This window comes from Furipterus horrens, unplaced genomic scaffold (assembly GCF_987537825.1).
Source record: "Furipterus horrens unplaced genomic scaffold, mFurHor1.1.pri manual_scaffold_11, whole genome shotgun sequence".
Classification (NCBI taxonomy): domain Eukaryota; kingdom Metazoa; phylum Chordata; class Mammalia; order Chiroptera; family Furipteridae; genus Furipterus; species Furipterus horrens.
In genome coordinates, this window is record NW_028327181.1 from 78,027,487 (window position 1) to 78,046,313 (window position 18,827).

At 37.7% G+C, this 18,827-nt stretch overlaps 1 protein-coding gene across 9 annotated transcripts in view; it reads left to right on the forward strand.

The window, feature by feature from the left end:
- Nucleotides 1–6,507: 6,507 nt before the first annotated feature.
- Nucleotides 6,508–18,827, forward strand: part of CDK12 (cyclin dependent kinase 12) — a 59,788-nt gene continuing 47,468 nt past the window's right edge. For all 9 annotated transcript variants that reach the window (XM_090292963.1, XM_090292962.1, XM_090292964.1 and 6 more), the window contains exons 1-2: nucleotides 6,508–7,610; nucleotides 12,418–13,302. In XM_090292963.1, coding sequence (XP_090149089.1) covers nucleotides 6,559–7,610; nucleotides 12,418–13,302 — 1,937 coding nt within the window. In that variant the 5' untranslated portion in view covers nucleotides 6,508–6,558. The remainder of the gene's footprint in view (nucleotides 7,611–12,417; nucleotides 13,303–18,827) is intronic.

Consider the following 18,827-nt stretch of genomic DNA (forward strand, 5'->3'; position numbering starts at 1 on the left):
CCAACGGAACTTCCCAAATATCGCGAGATTAACAGGGATGCTGCGAGAGAGAAGGGGGGAGGAGAGAGAGAGAGAGAGAGAGAGGGAGAGAGAGAGAGAGAGAGAGAGGGAGAGGAAAAGGGAGGTGTACCAACCTATCGCGGGAAAGGGTTAATGTTGTTCTTATCGCGAGATTCTTCCAACCCAGCCTTCCCTTTGCTTTTGGTAGTCTCAGACTTGCTACCGGTAGGTGCTTGGCAGATGATTGCTGTCCACCGTTGGTCTTCTGGGACCGGCATTTCATTTTCGTATTTAAGCAATTCGCAAATTAAAATCGCTGGCTCTCCTCGGCGGTAAAGAAAAAAAAAGAAGATAAAGAAGAAAATACCTTTTGCAACAGTATGGTGGACCTGGAGAACATTATGTTAAGTGAAATAAGGCAGTCAGAGGAAGATATATACTGTAAGATCTTACTCATATGTGGAATTTAATGAACAAACTGAGCTAATAAGGAAAATGGGGACAGACTCATAGATGGAGAGCAGGATGACAGCTGGGTGGGGGTTAGGGAGTAGAGGGATTGATCAAAAAGAAAAAAGAACTTATGAACATGGACAACAATGTGATTGTTGCGGAGAAGAAGTATAAGGGGGCTAAATGGTAATGGAAATAAAAACAATAAAGATTAAATTTAAAAAATAAAATCCTCAACTCTTTACTGAAAAACTAGGTTTTTGAAGAATATTGGTATCAGGAATATTTTATTAAAGGTAATATGCTTCCCCTGGCTGGTGTGGCTTAGTTGATTGAGTGCTGGCCTGTGAACCAAAGGGTCGCTCTTTCAATTCCCAGTCAGGATTGTGGGCCAGGTCCCCAGTTGGGGGCATTTTAGAGGCAACCACACATTGATGTTTCTTTCTACCTGTTTTTCCCCCTCCCTTCCCCTCTCACTAAAAATAAATAAAAATTTTTTTAAAATAAAGATAATATGCTTTCTTGAGATACAAGATGGATTAATTATGCAATAAAAAAGATATTGATTCTTTGTAACACAACATTACAAGCCAGAACAGTGCACTTAATTACCATTTTCATTTTTTTTTAAGAAATATTTCTTGAGCAATTACAATATTTTTGAAGACCTGGGAGATTTTGGATTAAAATGGTCCCAAAGGTATTCAATTGGGTGTGTCCCTTTTTGTAATCAGTGAAAATAAGTAGTTTCACTTATAGTCTACACTACAAGTCACAAGGAATGTGTAGTTGTATCTCATATCAGTAAATTCTCACAAAGAAAAATTTGAAATAATGCCAAGATGTTAGTTCATGGCTACTGGAACTGAAGAACCAGGCTAAAATACAAAGTGCTAGCTAGCATTGAGTGAAACTTCTTACCATAATTAAGGCTACTTTTTAAAAAGTTATTTTTCCATCCATACACATCTTTGAAAATTTTACCTACTTTGCAAGGATCTTAACCAATGAATTTCTGCTAGTTCTAATGTCTCAGATTTTCCCCACACTTCAAAAATGCAGTTCATAAAGCTTCAGTAAATACAGTTTAAGTGAGCAGGCACAGCAGCATAAATTTAATCAGAACAAGTCTTTGGAAATGTCTGGAAATATGTTTATTGCCACAAAGTTATCTTTAACCATGCTTCTTGAAAGTAAAGTTCAAACTTAATTTCCTGTCTAGTTCTCTTATCTTCATTCCTTTGAGTCACTTACACAGCGCATTTCTTGGGGCGGAAATCGCCCCTCATTTTCGAATCCCCAGAATCTAGCAATGTACCTGGGTCTAGTAGTCAAATCTTTTACTGGGCCTACCAAGCCTTTTAGACTTAGCTCTTCTCCCCTTCCTAATCTCCAACCACACTGGCTTTCTTTTATATGCAGAAAATTCCTGCACTCCTTTCTCCTCTAAGGTCCTTGAACAGGCTTTTTTAACTGTTAGGAGGCCTTTCTCTGCCCACTCCCTTCACTTCACTACGGCCCTCTCATTCAGATTTCAACTTAAATGTTTCTTTCTCTAAAGTAGAGAAGCAAGCCTTCTCAAACCTCTGACTTGATCAAGTCTTCTGTTACATTATCATCTCTTTAATAACACCTTCAACATTAAAATTAACTAAGTCCATTATGATTTGTTCAATGCCTGTCTTCCCTACTAGACTGTCAACTCTAGGCAGGTGTACTGGGTCTTTCACTAATGTCTAGCGACGTGCGTAGCCCAGCCCTGGCTCATGTCAGAGACTCAATGCATCGTCGGCAGCCGTCCGTCTCGAGAGACGATGGTGTAGCTTCTTAAGAGTCTATCTGCACCGCCGAGAATGGCTGTGCAGTCCAACTCGGGAGTGACACGGTAACTGTCTCCTCCCGTGTTGAATCGACATCTTGTGATGACGCTGAAGCTACAGAGCCTGGGCAGGGTGATATGGAGGGTCTGCTGTTGCCCATGCAGCAGACCCCCCCTCTCTTCGCAGCTGAAGGATCCAAGGGAAAGACGGAGTCAATACAGCTTGGCTTCAGGTGCGCCGCAGGAGTTGCCGGTGTTGACTACAATGTCAAACCGCCTTAGGGACTCCGGCTCCGGATTTTCTGTCAGGGTTTACTCCCTTAGCCTTTCCCCTGAAGAGGTATGCCGCAAGGCAGCGGAGTTTTTTGGAGTCAGAGTTTTCCTTCTCTGATGTACCCTGACTGGAAGATCGAACCAGCGACACTTAGCTCGCAGGCCGACGCTCAATCCACTGAGCTAAACCAGCCAGGGCCAAGAGACTCAATGCATATTGTTGGGATAATTTGATAGAGTTCCCAGGTAAAATACAGAACACAGTCAACAAATATTTTTTAGCATAAAAGTGTGTTTTGAATATTATATAATATGAATATAGTAATCTTAAAATTCATGAAGTATAGAGAACATTTATCCCAGTGAGAATTTTCAAAGGTAATTCATATACATGTATTTTGATCTTGAGACTACATTTATGAAAGCTAGGGACCGTGCAACAAGGAAGTGCTTGGATAGAAGAATCAACAGGAGAGAGCCTATGCAGGGCTGCTTTGGCTCACTGGAAGTCAGAGAAAAGGGGCCTTGGAGACAGGTTTGGGGGCTTAGCCTGGGTGCAGCTGCTGCTGCCAATTGCTTCCCTGGTTGCAAGTCTTGTGGGGACCCTAAGAGTTCAAGAGATGCACACCTGAGAGGGAAGAAAGGCTTGGGCATGTTCCCAGGAGGGAGAGTGCCAATAATTCATATTTTAAATTCCTTTTCTATTGTCAAACAAAGTGCTCTTCATTCAACAGGCATCTATGGAGACTTAATACTTTTGTATTGGGAACTGGTAACATAAACATAAAAACACAGACCTGGCCTTTGATAGGCTCATCTGATTTATTTTTTATTGATTGATTTTAGAAAAAGAAATATTGATTTATTGTTCCATTTATTTATACATTCATTGGTTGATTCTCATATGTGCCCTGACCTGGGAATGGAACCTGCAACAGTGGTGTATAGGGACTACACTCCAACCAACTAAGCCACCTGGCCGGGACTGGGCTCATCTGATTTAGACTTCCTAAAATACAATTGGTCACAATAAACCTAAGTAGTCAAAAATTTTTTACTTTATTATTATGCCTAAAGTATCAGTGTTAGATACACAGCTATGCTTCCTCATGGAAACTCTCTGCACAGATAAACAATAATGTCTGTACTAAGTGTAGGTAGAAAATTTTGAACCTTATAAAGCTTGAAATTAGAATAAACTTTGCTAAATTTTGGTCACAGAATAGAATAAGTTATAATTTCTCATCTAAAAATGCAAATGAACCCAGTCAGGGCACATGACTAGGTTGCACGCCAGGTCCCCAGTTGGGGGCACGTGAGAGGCAACCGCACGTTGATGTTTCTTTCCCTCTCTTTCCCCTTTCCCCTTTCCCCATTCTCTTAAAACAAATAAAATAAAATAAAAGTAACCTTGTTAAAAAATAATAAAAATAAAAATAAAATAAATAAAAACGCAAATGAAATGATATTGTTGAAATTTGGACTCAAGATGATAGGCAAGACATGTCATTAAACAAGAAAAACATTCAAGGTGCACACAGGAACAGTTTTTCTATGTGGCAAGAAGGCGACAATAGGCAAATTTTAAACGAGAGATAACAAGTTATTGTAACTCTAGATAATTAGTTCTTCTGGGTACAGACTAAATAGAAACTTTCTGAGATGCTTTGGGGATTTACAGGAAAGGTATAATCATCACTTGACTGATCATCTTGGGTTTTATAGAATTGCCCTGACTCCCTGCCCTGCAAGGTTATGCAAATAAACTAAATTGTGCAGTCTTGGAATTTCTGAGTTTGTTTTTCCACAGAGTAAAGCAACCCTTACTTTACAAAAGCAATATTCTCACCAGTTGTTGGGCCAAACTATGCAGGTTAGAGTAGATTTGGTGTTTTAAAATTTGGACACAATCTGAGATGTCCTAGAAAAGAATTTTTTCCATCAAAAATAGAAAGTGTAGTGCAATAGAAAGAGTGCTGGCCTAGGATTTTAAAAAGAGCTGTCTCTGCTGGTACTAACTACACTTAGTGTAAACATGCTCCAATTCTTTCTAAGTGTCAGATTAATCCTTTAGTAGATGAATAATACCCATCCTGGCCATCGCACCAGGTTATTTAATGGTTCAGTTGATATTTATTTACAGGCTTAAAAGAGTTCTGTAGACAGTTGAAAAATGGTATAAAAATGTAAGATATAAAAATTCAGTAAAAAGCTTCATTTAGTCATTCATTCATTAGGGGTCTGTAGCCAGCTTCAATAGGTAACAAACAGATAATTAATAATTACAAATATAATTAATGCTGTTTAATTTTAATGATGAATTTTACCTTTCAAGATTTTGACATATTGTTATAATTCCTTCTGCCATCCCCTTTTCCATTTTACTGTGGGTGTGGGTGTATCTGGGTCAAAAACGTGATCTCACAAGAAAAAATATAAGTAATTTTGCTGAACTCATGCCGATGTTTAATAAGGTGGGCCAGTCACCTCATCTAATTGGCCTATAAAATCTCATTTAATCTGCCATCATGTCAGACACTGGTGAGAGCCTTTACATGCAGGCCCTCTTGCAGCAATGATGGGAAGTTACCACACCTGAGTTCCAGTACTTAATTCTGTCCTTTTTATTTCCCTTTCCTTTTTCTTGATAGCATTAGTTTGACTACTTTCATAGATGATTAAAAAGTCATGAAAAGCTTGGTCCTTTTCATTTGTAATCAAGACTTATGGACTCAAACATTTAAAGTAAAAAATTTTTGTAATACGCATGTAACCAAAAAGCAATAAGGCCATTTTCAGGGAGAGATTTTTTTTTTTAAGATTTTTATTTATTTTTAGAGAGAGGGAAGGCAAGGAGGGAGAGAAACCTAGATGCAAGAGAGAAACATGGATGGGTTGCCTCTCCCAAGCACCCCTACCTGAATGAACCCACAACCCAGGCCTGTTTCCCCACCAAAATCGAACCAGGGACCTTTCCCTTTGCAGACCACACCCAAAAAACTGAGCCACACCGATCAGGGCTCAGCCTGTTTTTACAGCTGATTTGCAAAGTATTGTGCTACATTTTAACAAGAGTAACATTTAGTAAGAACCACCCAGACCTTGAGATCCTTGTCCTATCTAACATTCTTGGTAATTAAAGAGTATGAAAAAATTAGTTTGCGCGAGAGGGTGCGAGTATTTGTTCAAAGAAGTATCAATAAAGTTTTGACTTAAAAAAAAATTCTCCTAACTCCGTTTCCATAACGCTTTGATCAAATGGGGAAGCGAGGAACTTATCGCGAGATTATGGAGGGTCGCGTTTGGTTCTTCGTATCTGTTCTCGCGTCCCTTGGACCAAGCGGTAGCGAGAGGTGAAAGGGAGGCACGAAATACCGCGAGCTCAGTATTCTCGCGATATTTCTTGGGATTGCCCCTCCCCCTCCTCCAAATGCCGTTTCGGTTTAACCTAGTGTGTGACTGAGTCTGTGTGAGGGGGCGAGTGTGTGTGTGAGGTATTGAGGTGAGGCGGCGGCAGGAAAAGGAGCTCCCTCAGGAGCGAGGGACAAAGGGGGTGTGAGGCACCTAGGCCGCGGGACCTGAACGACAGGAAGCCACCCTGAGCGGGGCTACCGGGTAGGAGGAAGGCCAGCGCAGTCCTCACAGGGCTTTAGAGCCGGAGTCGGCCCTACAGCCCCGGGCCGTCGGCTTCCTACTTCCTCGACCTCCCCGGTCTCCGGACTGAGGATTGGCTCCGCGTGGCGAGGAGGGCAAACGGACTTGAGCGGCTGCCCGTTGTCTCGCAACTCCACTGCTGAGGAACTCATTTCTTCCCTGGCAACTTCACCCCCACCTCATGTAGGAGGGTGCCGAGGAGTCGGGAGGGAGGAGGAGCCTGCGCTACGGTCCCTTCCCTCCCCACCCCTTTCAGGGGGTTCTTTGGTAGGCGTGGGGTTGGGGTTGGGGGGAGGGTGGGGGTTACTTTTTGGAGTGCTGGGGCACTTTTTCCCCTTTTTGAGGCCAGGGGAAAGGGGATGCCCAATCCTGAGAGACATGGGGGCAAGAAGGACGGGAGTGGAGGAGCTTCTGGAACTTTGCAGCCGTCATCGGGAGGTGGCAGCTCCAACAGCAGAGAGCGTCACCGCTTGGTGTCGAAGCACAAGCGGCACAAGTCCAAGCACTCCAAAGACTTGGGGTTGGTGACCCCCGAAGCAGCACCTTTGGGTACAATGATCAAACCTTTGGTGGAGTATGATGACATCAGCTCTGATTCAGATACCTTCTCTGACGACATGGCCTTCAAACTAGACAGGAGGGAGAATGATGAACGTCGTGGAACTGATCGAAGTGACCGGCTGCACAAACATCGTCACCACCAGCACAGACGTTCCCGGGATTTACTAAAAAGTAAACAGACAGAAAAAGAAAAAACCCAGGAAGTTTCCAGCAAGTCGGGATCGATGAAGGACCGGATATCAGGAAGTTCAAAGCGTTTAAATGAGGAAAATGACGACTATGGGAAGGCACAGATTTCCAAAAGCAGCAGCAGCAGCAAGGAATCCAGGTCATCCAAACTTCACAAGGAGAAGGCCCGGAAAGAGCGTGAGTTGAAGTCTGGGCACAAAGACCGGAGTAGAAGTCATCGGAAAAGGGAAACACCGAAGAGTTATAAAACAGTGGACAGCCCCAAACGGAGATCCAGGAGTCCCCACAGGAAATGGTCTGACAGCCCCAAGCAAGATGATAGCCCCTCAGGAGCGTCTTACGGACAAGATTATGACCTTAGTCCCCCAAGATCTCACACCTCCAGCAATTATGACTCATACAAGAAGAGTCCTGGAAGTACCTCAAGAAGGCAGTCTATTAGCCCACCTTACAAGGAGCCTTCGGCCTACCAGTCCAGCACCCGGTCACCTAGTCCCTACAGTAGACGGCAGAGGTCTGTCAGTCCCTATAGCCGGAGACGGTCGTCCAGTTATGAAAGGAGTGGCTCTTACAGTGGGAGATCACCTAGTCCCTATGGTCGAAGGCGATCCAGCAGCCCTTTCACTAGCAAACGGTCTCTGAGTCGGAGTCCACTCCCCAGGTGAGCTATTTGGCTAACTGTCCTTTCTTTCTTAGGGTGGGTTATGAGGAACTACTGACAAGTAGCAGTGTTTTGTTGAAGTCCCCGTTGTTCGTTGACTGAGAACACTTTATTAGTGGTTAGTCATCTAAGTGAATGAATCTAGTCTCCTCTGAACTCGGAATTTGAAAAGTGGGGAGTTATATGCCTAAAACTGGTAAAGGTAGGTACTAGCAGTGGCAGGATCTTCAGCTGTAAGCTCCTGTGTAAGAAAAATTATAGGCTTCTGTTTATTAGTGCATAAAGTTGATACTGGTTTACGAAGCTTATCTAGGTATTTCTGTTGCTTTGTTTTAAACTTTTAAGTCACATTGGTATCAGTGCTTTAGACCTCATTGGACGTAATTATGAGACATAAGAAATTACAAATTTCCATTTGAATTATCTTGAGGCTATTTGCTAAGTTTGTCTATCATTTGTTCTGTTCACTAAGTCTTCAAACTTGTTTATTTATTTCCTAATTGGCAATAGTTTGATAACTTACAAAAGACTGCTGTCTCTTCACAGATATTTCTAGTTGAAATTCAGCTGATTTGTCCTTTTTCCTTTTGATGGTAGAGCCTAACAGAAATTGGTTCCAATGATAATTTTATTTTCTTTACAGCATCACCATTGACCTCCTGTGTGACCAGTGGCAATATTCAAAATTTTTCTCTAAAAAATGCTAACACCTTCACTGTGTTATTTTTGCAACAAAGGCATGTTAGTTTGAAATTTAATTATTAGCAAGAATTATCTACAGGAAACTGTTCTTGTTTGTAGATGATATGTACCTCCCACTTTGTGGACTCCAAAGAACATGAGCTTTGGAGTTATACCTGAATGGAATCCTAATCTTGCTTTGTGTCCTTTGGCAAATACTTTAATTTCTCCATGCCTGAGTTTTTCACATGTAAAATGGGAATAATAACTACCACCTTTTAGAGTTGTTGTGAGGATTAAATTAATAAATATGAAGTGTATAGCACAGTGCCTCATGCCTGGAGCCAGTCAGTAAATTCTGTGAGTAAGGAAAATGTTGTTGAATACTAACAGAGAAATTATTACAATTTGAAAAAAACCTATGCATATATTTTATATGTCAATGTGAATAATTTTTGTTGACTTAAAGTTAGTCATAAATTAGTTTGAATTGATCAGACTGCAGAGTTCCTAGCTGTCAGGGTCTTTTTTCCTCCATTTTATTATAATTTTTCAAACACAGAAAGGTTGATAGAATTGTACTGAGGACCCATATATGTACCATTTGTATTCTTAAAAAAGTTTTTTTTATTTATTGATTTTTTTTTTTTTTTAGAGAGAGAAATACTGATTTTGTTGTGACACTTGTTGATGCATTCATTGGTTGATTCTTTGTGTGGGTTGACCCAGGATCCAACCCACAACCTTGATGTATCAGGATGATGTTCTAACCAACTGAGCTAACCTGCCAGGGCTTTGTACCACTTACATTCTGCAATTAATATTTGCTATATATTTTATGTTTATGTGTATCCATCTCTCCGTCAGTCCATCTTTTGTTTTGATTTATCTCTAAGTTGCTGACATCGGTATACTTCTCTATAAATGCTTTAACAGTTAATACCATTAGGTAGAGTTCACTAGCTAGTGAGGGGTAAAATTTATATACAGAGAAATGAATAAGTCTTAAGCGTGTACCATTTGTAAAGTTGCTTAGATTTTTAAGGAACCCTAAAAAATATTCTCAGAATATTTGTTTTCTTCAGGGAGTAGTTTAATAAGGCTATTCTGATAACTTACTGTTGTGAGGTTTGGGAATACAAAAGTGTATTAGATTAAAACACTAAAACAAGTTTCAGTAGAACTGTGGTTTTGCAATGATTCCTTTTGGATTCATATCTCAAGTTCTCCTTCTATTCACTTAATTGGACCTAGTACAGAAATGGTAAAAAAAAAAAAAAATCAAGAAAGAATTGGAAATACACTACGATGGTAGAGGACACAAATATAAGCACTACATAATAATCCTAGAGTCACGTGCACATTTTTAGTTGGTTGGTAGAGAGCATCATATGTTTGTGTTGTGCATTACATACTTTTCCTCCTTTGCTGGAATTCCAAACAGTTAAGTACAAAAATTTCTTCTTAGAGTCAGAGTAGAGGAACATACAGATCCCTTCTATGGTATTCACTGTGAGTTTCCCTTGGGAGAGAGTCAAAACTTTTATATTTTTATTTTTTTAATGGTTTTTTATTGTGTTTGTGTTTTTTTAAATTACTATTTAGTCCCCTTCTATCCATGTGCCCCCCACCCCCCATCTCACAATTGAGATTCAAAAGTAAAAAGACAAAATGCTTTGGCAGAAATACAGGATCTTTGCAATTACCAAATTAGTAATGAATAGTAGCAATTTCATTTCAGATGGGTAGAACCTAATTTAATTCAGGGGGAAAATACATTTGTTTTTTAATACAGTTTTCTTTTGTTGCCACCACCACCCCTTTTTTTCCCTTGGAGAGTGCATCTGGATCTTAAATTTATCATTTGTATCATCAAAATACCTTAAGTATATGGCAATCCAGATGTCCCATTAACAACAGGCTTCTGTTCAGAAATTCAAGTGTTTTTTAGCAAAGTTCCTTAGGATTTAGTCATGTTGAAAGATTATAGAAACAATGCTTTGTATAGCATGGTCTCTGACATTACATAGTGTTTGGGATTTTAGAAGTTTTTCCTGGGATAGAGGAGTTAGCTTTATCCTAGATATAATTCAGAGAAAACCTCTTGTTTCAACCAGGTTTTTATAAGAGAAGTATTTTCTTAAGGTAAGTGGGTATTTGGTAAATCCACTTAACTACTTTCAATAGTTCATATCCTCATGTTCACATATATATTATTATTGTTTTGAGTACTTTGAATCTAATAATGACTTTATATTTTAACTAAGCTTTTGGAGCAAACTTCCAAAAAACAGTAAGAAAACCATGGTTAACATCATGTGAGTTTTTTCCCCCCTACACGTATATGCTATTTATTTTGAAACATTTTGATTCATGCCAGTCTTATCAGTAATAAAATATAAAGGGAGATACTGAATCTGGAATGGAAACAGTTTGTTTCAGACTACTGGGCAAATTATGTTTTGTTCAATTATACTTTTAGTGTTAATTTTGCACCCCTCCCTTCTCCTTAAAGCCTAAGCCCATTGGGTTTTATTAAAAAGTAAAAAGAATTAATGAGGGTTGGATTTCAATTTAGAATAATCTGCCTCAGAGATGCTAAGATTTTACTTCCCAGTCCTTCCTTAATAATGAAAATAAGTTGAACATGCAATAATAGCTTGCTTGCCTTGGCTGAGTTGCTCAGCTAGTTGGAGTGTCCTTCATACCCCAAAACGGTTGCAGGGGTTCCCCAGTCAGGACACATAACTAGGTTGTAGGTTTCATCCCCAGTTGGGGAATGTACAGGAGACAACCGATCAGTGTTTCTCTCACATTGATGTTTCTTTCTCCCCCTCTAAAATCAATAAATATATCCTTGGATGAGGGTTTAAAAACAAAAAACAACATAATAATAATAATGATACCTTGCTTTACGAGTTCCTAAAAAGTTGATTAGAAATCATTTTATGTTTGAAAGTACCAGAAGCCGTTACAGTTTTGGGAACTCCTAATAAATTATTTTGGTAAGACAGTTTCTCTAGTTTATGTATTTTGTTAAGTCCTAATTCTTGTATCTTGGGGGTTTGTTTGTATAGGCACAACTTAATTATAAACTGAGGATACAAGGAACAAAATCTTCCTGGAATCTGTCAATTAAATTAAATAGTTCTCTAGTTTAAAAATTTACATTTTGATGAAGCATGCTAATTACTTTTAATTTCCTAATTGATATAACCCATGTCCATAAAGTATGATTTATGTTTTCACATTATTAGAAATTTAAACCAAAATTTTAAAGGTAAACATTGTGAATATAGGTATTTTCCAACATGGGGGAAAAAATATCAATCTATCTTAAGTTAAATAATTTTTAGTGTTATATGATTGAAATATATTGTTATACAGGATTTTATTCTCATCTGTTTTTTAAATAAACTTTTAAAGAATATTTTTAGATTTACAGAAACATTGTGAAGATAGTAAAAACGTTTTTACATGTCCTGGCACCCAGTTTCCCCATTATTAACATCTTATATTAGTATGGTACATTTGTTACAATTAAAGAACCAATATTGGTTTATTATTATTTGATACCTAATCTGTTTTTAAGATTGCTCACTTACTCAAAGTGGGGTTTAAATATTTTTTAATTGATTTTTAGAGAGAGAAAGTGGGAGAGAGAGAAACATTGATGAGTTGTTCCACTTACTTGTGCATTCATTGGTTGCCTCTTATATGTGTCTTGACCAGAGATGGAGCCCCACAACCTTGGTGCATGGGGACAATGCTTTAACTGACTGAGCTACTCAGCCACGACTCGAAAGTGGGTTTTTAAAAAAAAAAAATTTTATTTATTTATTTTTATATAGGGGGTGAGGGAGAGAGAAAGGGAGAGAAACATCAATGTGTAATTGGTTACCTCTTGCATGCCCCCAACTGGGGACCTGGCCTGCAGCTCAGGCATGTGCCCTGACTAGGAATTGAACTGGCAACCTTAGGTCTGCAGGCCCACACTCAATCCACTGAGCCATACCAGCCAGGGCAAAAGTGGGTTTTTTAAGTTTAACAGTTCTCTGTAACTGATCTATTTTCCTTTATATTGCTATAGCCTATTCATTAAACTGCATTTTTCCTTTTCCATTAGGAAATCCATGAAGTCTAGAAGTAGAAGTCCTGCATATACAAGACACTCATCTTCTCATAGTAAAAAGAAGAGATCTGGGTCACGCAGTCGACATTCCAGTATCTCACCTGTCAGGCTTCCGTTGAACTCCAGCTTGGGAGCTGAACTCAGTAGGAAAAAAAAGGAAAGAGCAGCTGCTGCTGCTGCAGCAAAAATGGATGGAAAAGAATCCAAAGGTTCACCTATTATTTTGGCTAGAAAAGAGAACAGTTCAGTAGAGGCTAAGGAAACAGGTTTGGAGTCTAAAAAGTTACCCAGAGGTCTAAAATTGGAGAAATCTGCTCCAGATACTGAACTGGTGAATGTAACACATCTAAATGCAGAGGCCAAAAATTCTTTAGATACAGGGAAAGTAAAGGTGGATGAGAACTCTGAGAAGCATCCTGTTCTTAAAGATTTGAAAGTACAGGGAACAAAAGACTCTAAACCCATGGCATTGAAAGAGGAGATTGTTACTCCAAAGGAGACAGAGACATCAGAAAAGGAGACCCTTCCACCTCTCCCCAGAGTTACTTCTCCTCCACCTCCTTTACCAACTACTACCCCTCCACCTCAGACACCCCCTTTGCCACCTTTGCCTCCACTACCAGCTATTCCACAGCAACCACCTCTGCCTCCTCCCCAACCAGCATTTAGTCAGGTTCCTGCTTCTAGTACTTCAACTTTGCCCCCTTCTACTCACCCAAGGACATCTACTCTGTCCTCTCAGGCAAATTCTCAGCCCCCTGTACAGGTTTCTGTGAAGACTCAGCTATCTGTAACAGTTGCTATTCCACACCTAAAAACATCAACGTTGCCTCCTCTGCCTTTCCCACCCTTATTACTTGGAGAAGATGACATGGATAGGTAAGTCCCATAATTCACTGAGAAAAAAAAAACTTAACCTGCTTGCTATAAGTGTAATACATTTTTGTTCTCAAACTTTGTTAAAACTGCTCTAATGCATGGCTATTTAGAATGCTTTTATGAATAGGAAATGCCTTTGAACAGTTTTCAGTGGAAAAGTCCTTATTTATGACATTATTTAGGAAGAATTACAAAAGGTAACTTTTTCTCGTAAGTTTATTTACTGATAAGGCTAATTCTGATTCAATTTTTAAAAACCAATAGCATTTTTCTCCTTAAACTTTTATGTTGAAATTTTTTTAACCCTCGCCAAAGGATATTTTTCCATTGCTTTTTAGAGAGGAAAGGAGAGAGAAACATCAGTGCAAGAGGGAAGCATCACCTGGTTGCCTCCCATACTCATTGTGACTAGAGACTGAACTCGCAACCTAGGAATCCGCCATAACCTGGAATCAAACCCGCAACTCTTCAGTTACGGGATGATGCTCCAACCAACTGAGCCACACCAGCCAGGGCAGTGTTGAAAATTTTAAAAGCTATAGCAGTGATAAAATTAACACCCTTATGCATTTGACATATATTCACCACTTGTTAACTTTTTGCCTAATTTGCTTTAACTGTTGATATTTGACACTTCTGAGTACTTTAGTATGTCTCCGATAATATCAATAATATTGAATATCGTCAGTGGTCCCCAAAATGTCTTTTATAGCTCTTTTTTCCCCTCCTGTTACAGGATAAAAATAAACCAGGTTTATTGCAAAAAGTTCTGCTTAGATAAAAAGCGATTACCCTGTAGGAAGCAAAAGAACAATATAAAGAATCTTTACTAATTAGAATATAAATTTACAGTGGAGTGATGGGAAAAGCTCTAATTTTAATGAGTCCTCTGAATATTGAGAACTGATTGAATGATTATGAAGCATGAATCTGATTTTATGGAAGGCATTAGGAAATATATTTATTTAATTTCTTCACAGGAATAGCTAGGCAAGTACCACCAAGCATGAGTTAGCAGTGACATATGGCATGACAGGTTTTTTTTACTATTTTTTCTACTGAGATCCTATCCTCTTGTTCTCTAGGATATGAGTTTAGTTTACTGCACTGAACTTTCGTTGTAAGCACAAAAATAGGCACCACTGACCTTGTATCCTAGACCAATTCCCTATCATCCATTACTTTCCAACTGACATGGATAATTTCAGCCCTTTAGGTCTGTATTTTTCCAGACTACCCTCTGTGTCTTTTAAGAAGGTACAAGTGCAATAAATGAAAAAGAAAAAAATATATTTAAAAGAATGGCTCCAGTACTGTGGTAAATATGGTTTTATAGAAAAATTCCACATGCCTTTTTAAATACTAATAGGTATTTATGAATTCTGCCACATCCTGAGAACTACAAAGGAAAAGAATAGAACCCGAAATTTATGTAGAAAAATTTATTTAAGGTACACAATATACTTATAGATACAAGCTATATGTTTTTATAGTTTTTGTTGGAAAAGTAATATAGTCAAACATCATCCAAAGGGACCTTGGGCCGTTATCTGCCCACAAGAACTTCATTTAAATATTAGTTTATATAGTGGCTAGTTCAATATCAGTGTGGCGAAGAATAATTTTGAAATATTTTCTTAGCTAACCAAATAACTAGTGACTCTTACCTACCGTGGGTCATGAAGAGTGCAAATTTTCAGAGATGGGATGATGTTGATAAATGGCACATAGGGATTTCTATATTTCAGATTGGGGATAAAGGGTAAAGTAAGATCATTCAGTGCTTATTTGTATTTGTGATTATTTTTTAAAATGTTTATGAGAGAATGAAGTGAGCAAACTTTTTATTATATGTCTGTCCTGATTCTGAAAGTCTATATTTTACTTCAGTCCAATGTAATTATTCTTAAATATATGTTATTTTTTTCACATATGATACAAGTAAATAATTAAAGACAGAAAAATGGAAATGAAGATTTCTACAACTTTTTTCACTATATGTTAATTTTAAATTCAAGATGGTTTTTTAAATCATAAATATGTATATATATATATATTTTGTGTGGGGGGGGGTAGGGTGCCACTCTATCCATCTACCAGCTGCACCTATCTTTCACATGAAAAATAATTTTTCTGTAAGAAAACTTTTCAGGGAGAAATCTAAAAGTTGCATATGGATCTCGCTTATAGTATTCTCTATCAGATATGAAATTGCAGCAGTTTAAATGTTGAGTATATGAGATACATCTTTTTATTGCCTGCAGTGCTTTAAACATAGAACACAAAATAATCAGTAAATATGGGTTATTTGAATGAATAAGTAAAACTGCTGAAGGAGCCAAAGTCAGGGCTTGTGTGAAATGACATTTGGCATGTAGTTAAATCATTTGGCACATGAATTATATAAAGCTTATATTAGAGGATTTGTCTTCTTTTAATTAAAATCCTTTTGGGAAAAGAATGAAACTTTTCTTTGAAACATATAGATTGGGCAGGAGTGTATTAACCCTGGTATTGAATGCAGGAGTGAATTTAACTAGTGGTATTGCAAAGGCTTTTCTGATTCATGATTTACAAGTCTTGGCTGCAAGAGGCAAATGCTGCCAAACGTGCACTTCAATATAGTATGTTCTTCATGAACGTAACAGTTCATGAGGGTCTTTTGCTTTTAAAGAGATCATTTGCATACTCTTTAAACTTCCAGTTAAGCACATATGGTTTTTTTAAATTATCTTTTTAATTTTATTTAATTTAATTTAATTTTATTTATTTTTGATAGCCTGGTTCATTTGGAATTTATTAGACTTCTATAGTCTACACTATTCTTAAAGGTTATTTATTTAAAGTATTGAACTCTCATAGAGAAGAAAGGATCTGTATGAACATTCAAATTTGATTTAGGATTTTGCTAATGTTTGGTTCCCATTTTTATATTTTTATTTTTATTTTTTTGGTTCCCATTTTTAATATGGTCAACTGGAATTTTTAATTGAAGTTTGTAAAAATAAATCACTTTTTAAACAACCTGCTTCAAGAGGAAGAGGATAAATGATCATATTTAAAGTAGTTTATGCTTTTTAAATTATGAAGAAATTAATTTTCTTTTAAAATAGTTCATATGTAAGTTCATACTTTTTACCAATAAAGATTTATTAGAGGTGTTTACATTGTACAGATTAAATCACATCATTACAAATTTCACAGAGACTATTAAGCTTTGGGCAGTCCTGGAGCTTGACAACTTTTTGTAAATTTTTTTTACATGAGCGTTATGCACCCTACTCACCATATGTGTGAATCATCTACAGGTATAAATGGAGAGTGAGGAAGTACTGATATTAAGGTAGATTAGCACTTCCTGGTATCGAATCTTTTTACGTAATGACTTAGATGTTCAGTGTCTGCTGCCCTTTGTTAGAATCTCTTGACATTCATATGTCCTCAGCACTATATAAAGCTGTATTTTGCTGAGTGCCCTACACTAAAGGCTAAAGACCATAATGTTGTTGTGTTGCAATTTTATGGGCCATTATTATTCCAAGGCTTATGGAACATTGGAATTTGTTGAAATAGGATTTGATCTGTATTCTACTTGTATGCCCTGAATTAGTAGGATATATAATCCTGTCAAACATTCTTTCTTGAAAAAAAGTGCTAATAATGTGATTTTTTTTCCAGAGCAATGTATATTTTCACAGTAGCAAATTATATTTGAACCCATAAAGTAAACAATGGAGGAAATAAGACCTAAATATAAAACATAGATTGAACTTACATGAAATGGTGGTGAGGGAATTCAGATACTTTGATTCTAGTGAAGCAGAACCAAGAAGTAATGTATTTCTGAATCATGAAGAATTGAAATGTATAAAGAATATTTTGCTAACCACTATACTGTCCACCTGAAACTAATATAAAATAATATTGAATATAAACTGTAACTGAAAAATAAAATTAAAAAATAGTTTTTGAGGAATAAAAAAGTATCTGATATTAGTTGGTGAGAAATTTTCTTTCCCTTAATGTCTTAAAAATTGAGGAAATTTAAAAATCTGTATTGTATCCTGACTCAAGAGTTTCCTGGTAGTAGGCTTGTTCCTAGGGTAGAAAAAATTGTAGTGCAAATCGTAATGTTTTAAGTTCATCTCTTAGCAGTAGTAGTTTCAGATCATTTTTGTACTCCATTTCTGGTTGATATGGTACAAACTAATCTAGATTCTATTCTGATTTACAAGAGATTAAAATGATGAAAATTGGGCACTGGCAAGGTGGTTCATTGGTGTCCTGTACACCAGAGGGTTTCATGTTAGATTCCTGGTCAGGGCGTGTATGGAACTCAGCCAATCGATGTTTTTCACTCATCTAACTCACTCTCCCTGCCCTTTTCTTTCTCTCCTTGGATGAGAATTTTTTTTTTTAATGAAGAAAATTGGTAGAAAGTCGTAGCTTTTGAGATTGTTTCACGCACAAAGGGCAGCAGTATGCTTGAGAAGGTACATTGCAACCCTGGACAGGTAACTCAACAGGTTATAGTATTGTCCCGATATAAGGTTGCGGGTTTGAGTCCCAGTCAGGAAACATACAAGAATCAATCAATGAGTGCATAAATGGGTGGGACAACAAGTCCATGTTTCTCTGTCTTTCTCCCTCTCCCTTCCTCTCTCTCTAAAATCAATAAAAATTTTTTTAAGAAGGGTACATTGCAAGGGATCGAACTGTTCTTTAGGGTTCTGTGGAAGTATTCATGAAAGAATATGTTTCATCTTTTAAGTTATACTTTTAAGCCTTCCATCCCCTGTAGTTATCAACTGCATGTACCTGACCTCTAGAAATTAGTATGTTAAACTGGACCACCTTGATGGGAGTAACTCTCCATAGAACTTGTTTTCCAAAGAAAAGTATTGTTTAGAGTAGCAAAATTATAAGCCTTTCTAGGCATGTTGTAAAGCTGTTCAAAAATAACTCTGAGCAAAAATAAAGTAACTCAGAGCAAGTTTTCTGAATGGAAACGTAGGGCTCAAGTCACAATCTGCTTTAAAAAGAAAAAGAATAAAGCCCTGGCTGCTGTGGCTCAGTGGATTGAGCGTTGGCCTGCGAGCCAAGTGTCGCTGGTTCAATTCCCAGTCAGGGCACATGACTAGGTTGCACGTCAGGTCCCCAGTTGGGGGCGCGAGTGAGAGGCAACCACACAGTGATGTTTCTCTCCCTCTCTTTCTCCTTTGCCTTCTCTCTAAAAATAAATAAATAAACAAACAAATAAATTATTTAAGGAAAAGAATGTTTTTTTATAACCACTTGTCAAAAAATGGAGGATTCCCAGATCCTTTTCGAACTTCTGATACTGTGATGGAATAGAAAAGGCTTACTATCTTAGGTGGTTTTATTTGTAGTCATGAATTAGTATGCTGCACAATCTTATGAATTAGTATGCTGCACAATCTTTCCTGAGGACATGCATGGCACAAAATTGGATCTCAAAACTGAGGTTTCTAATCTAATCCAGAAAAGCCATTCTTTTTCTTTCT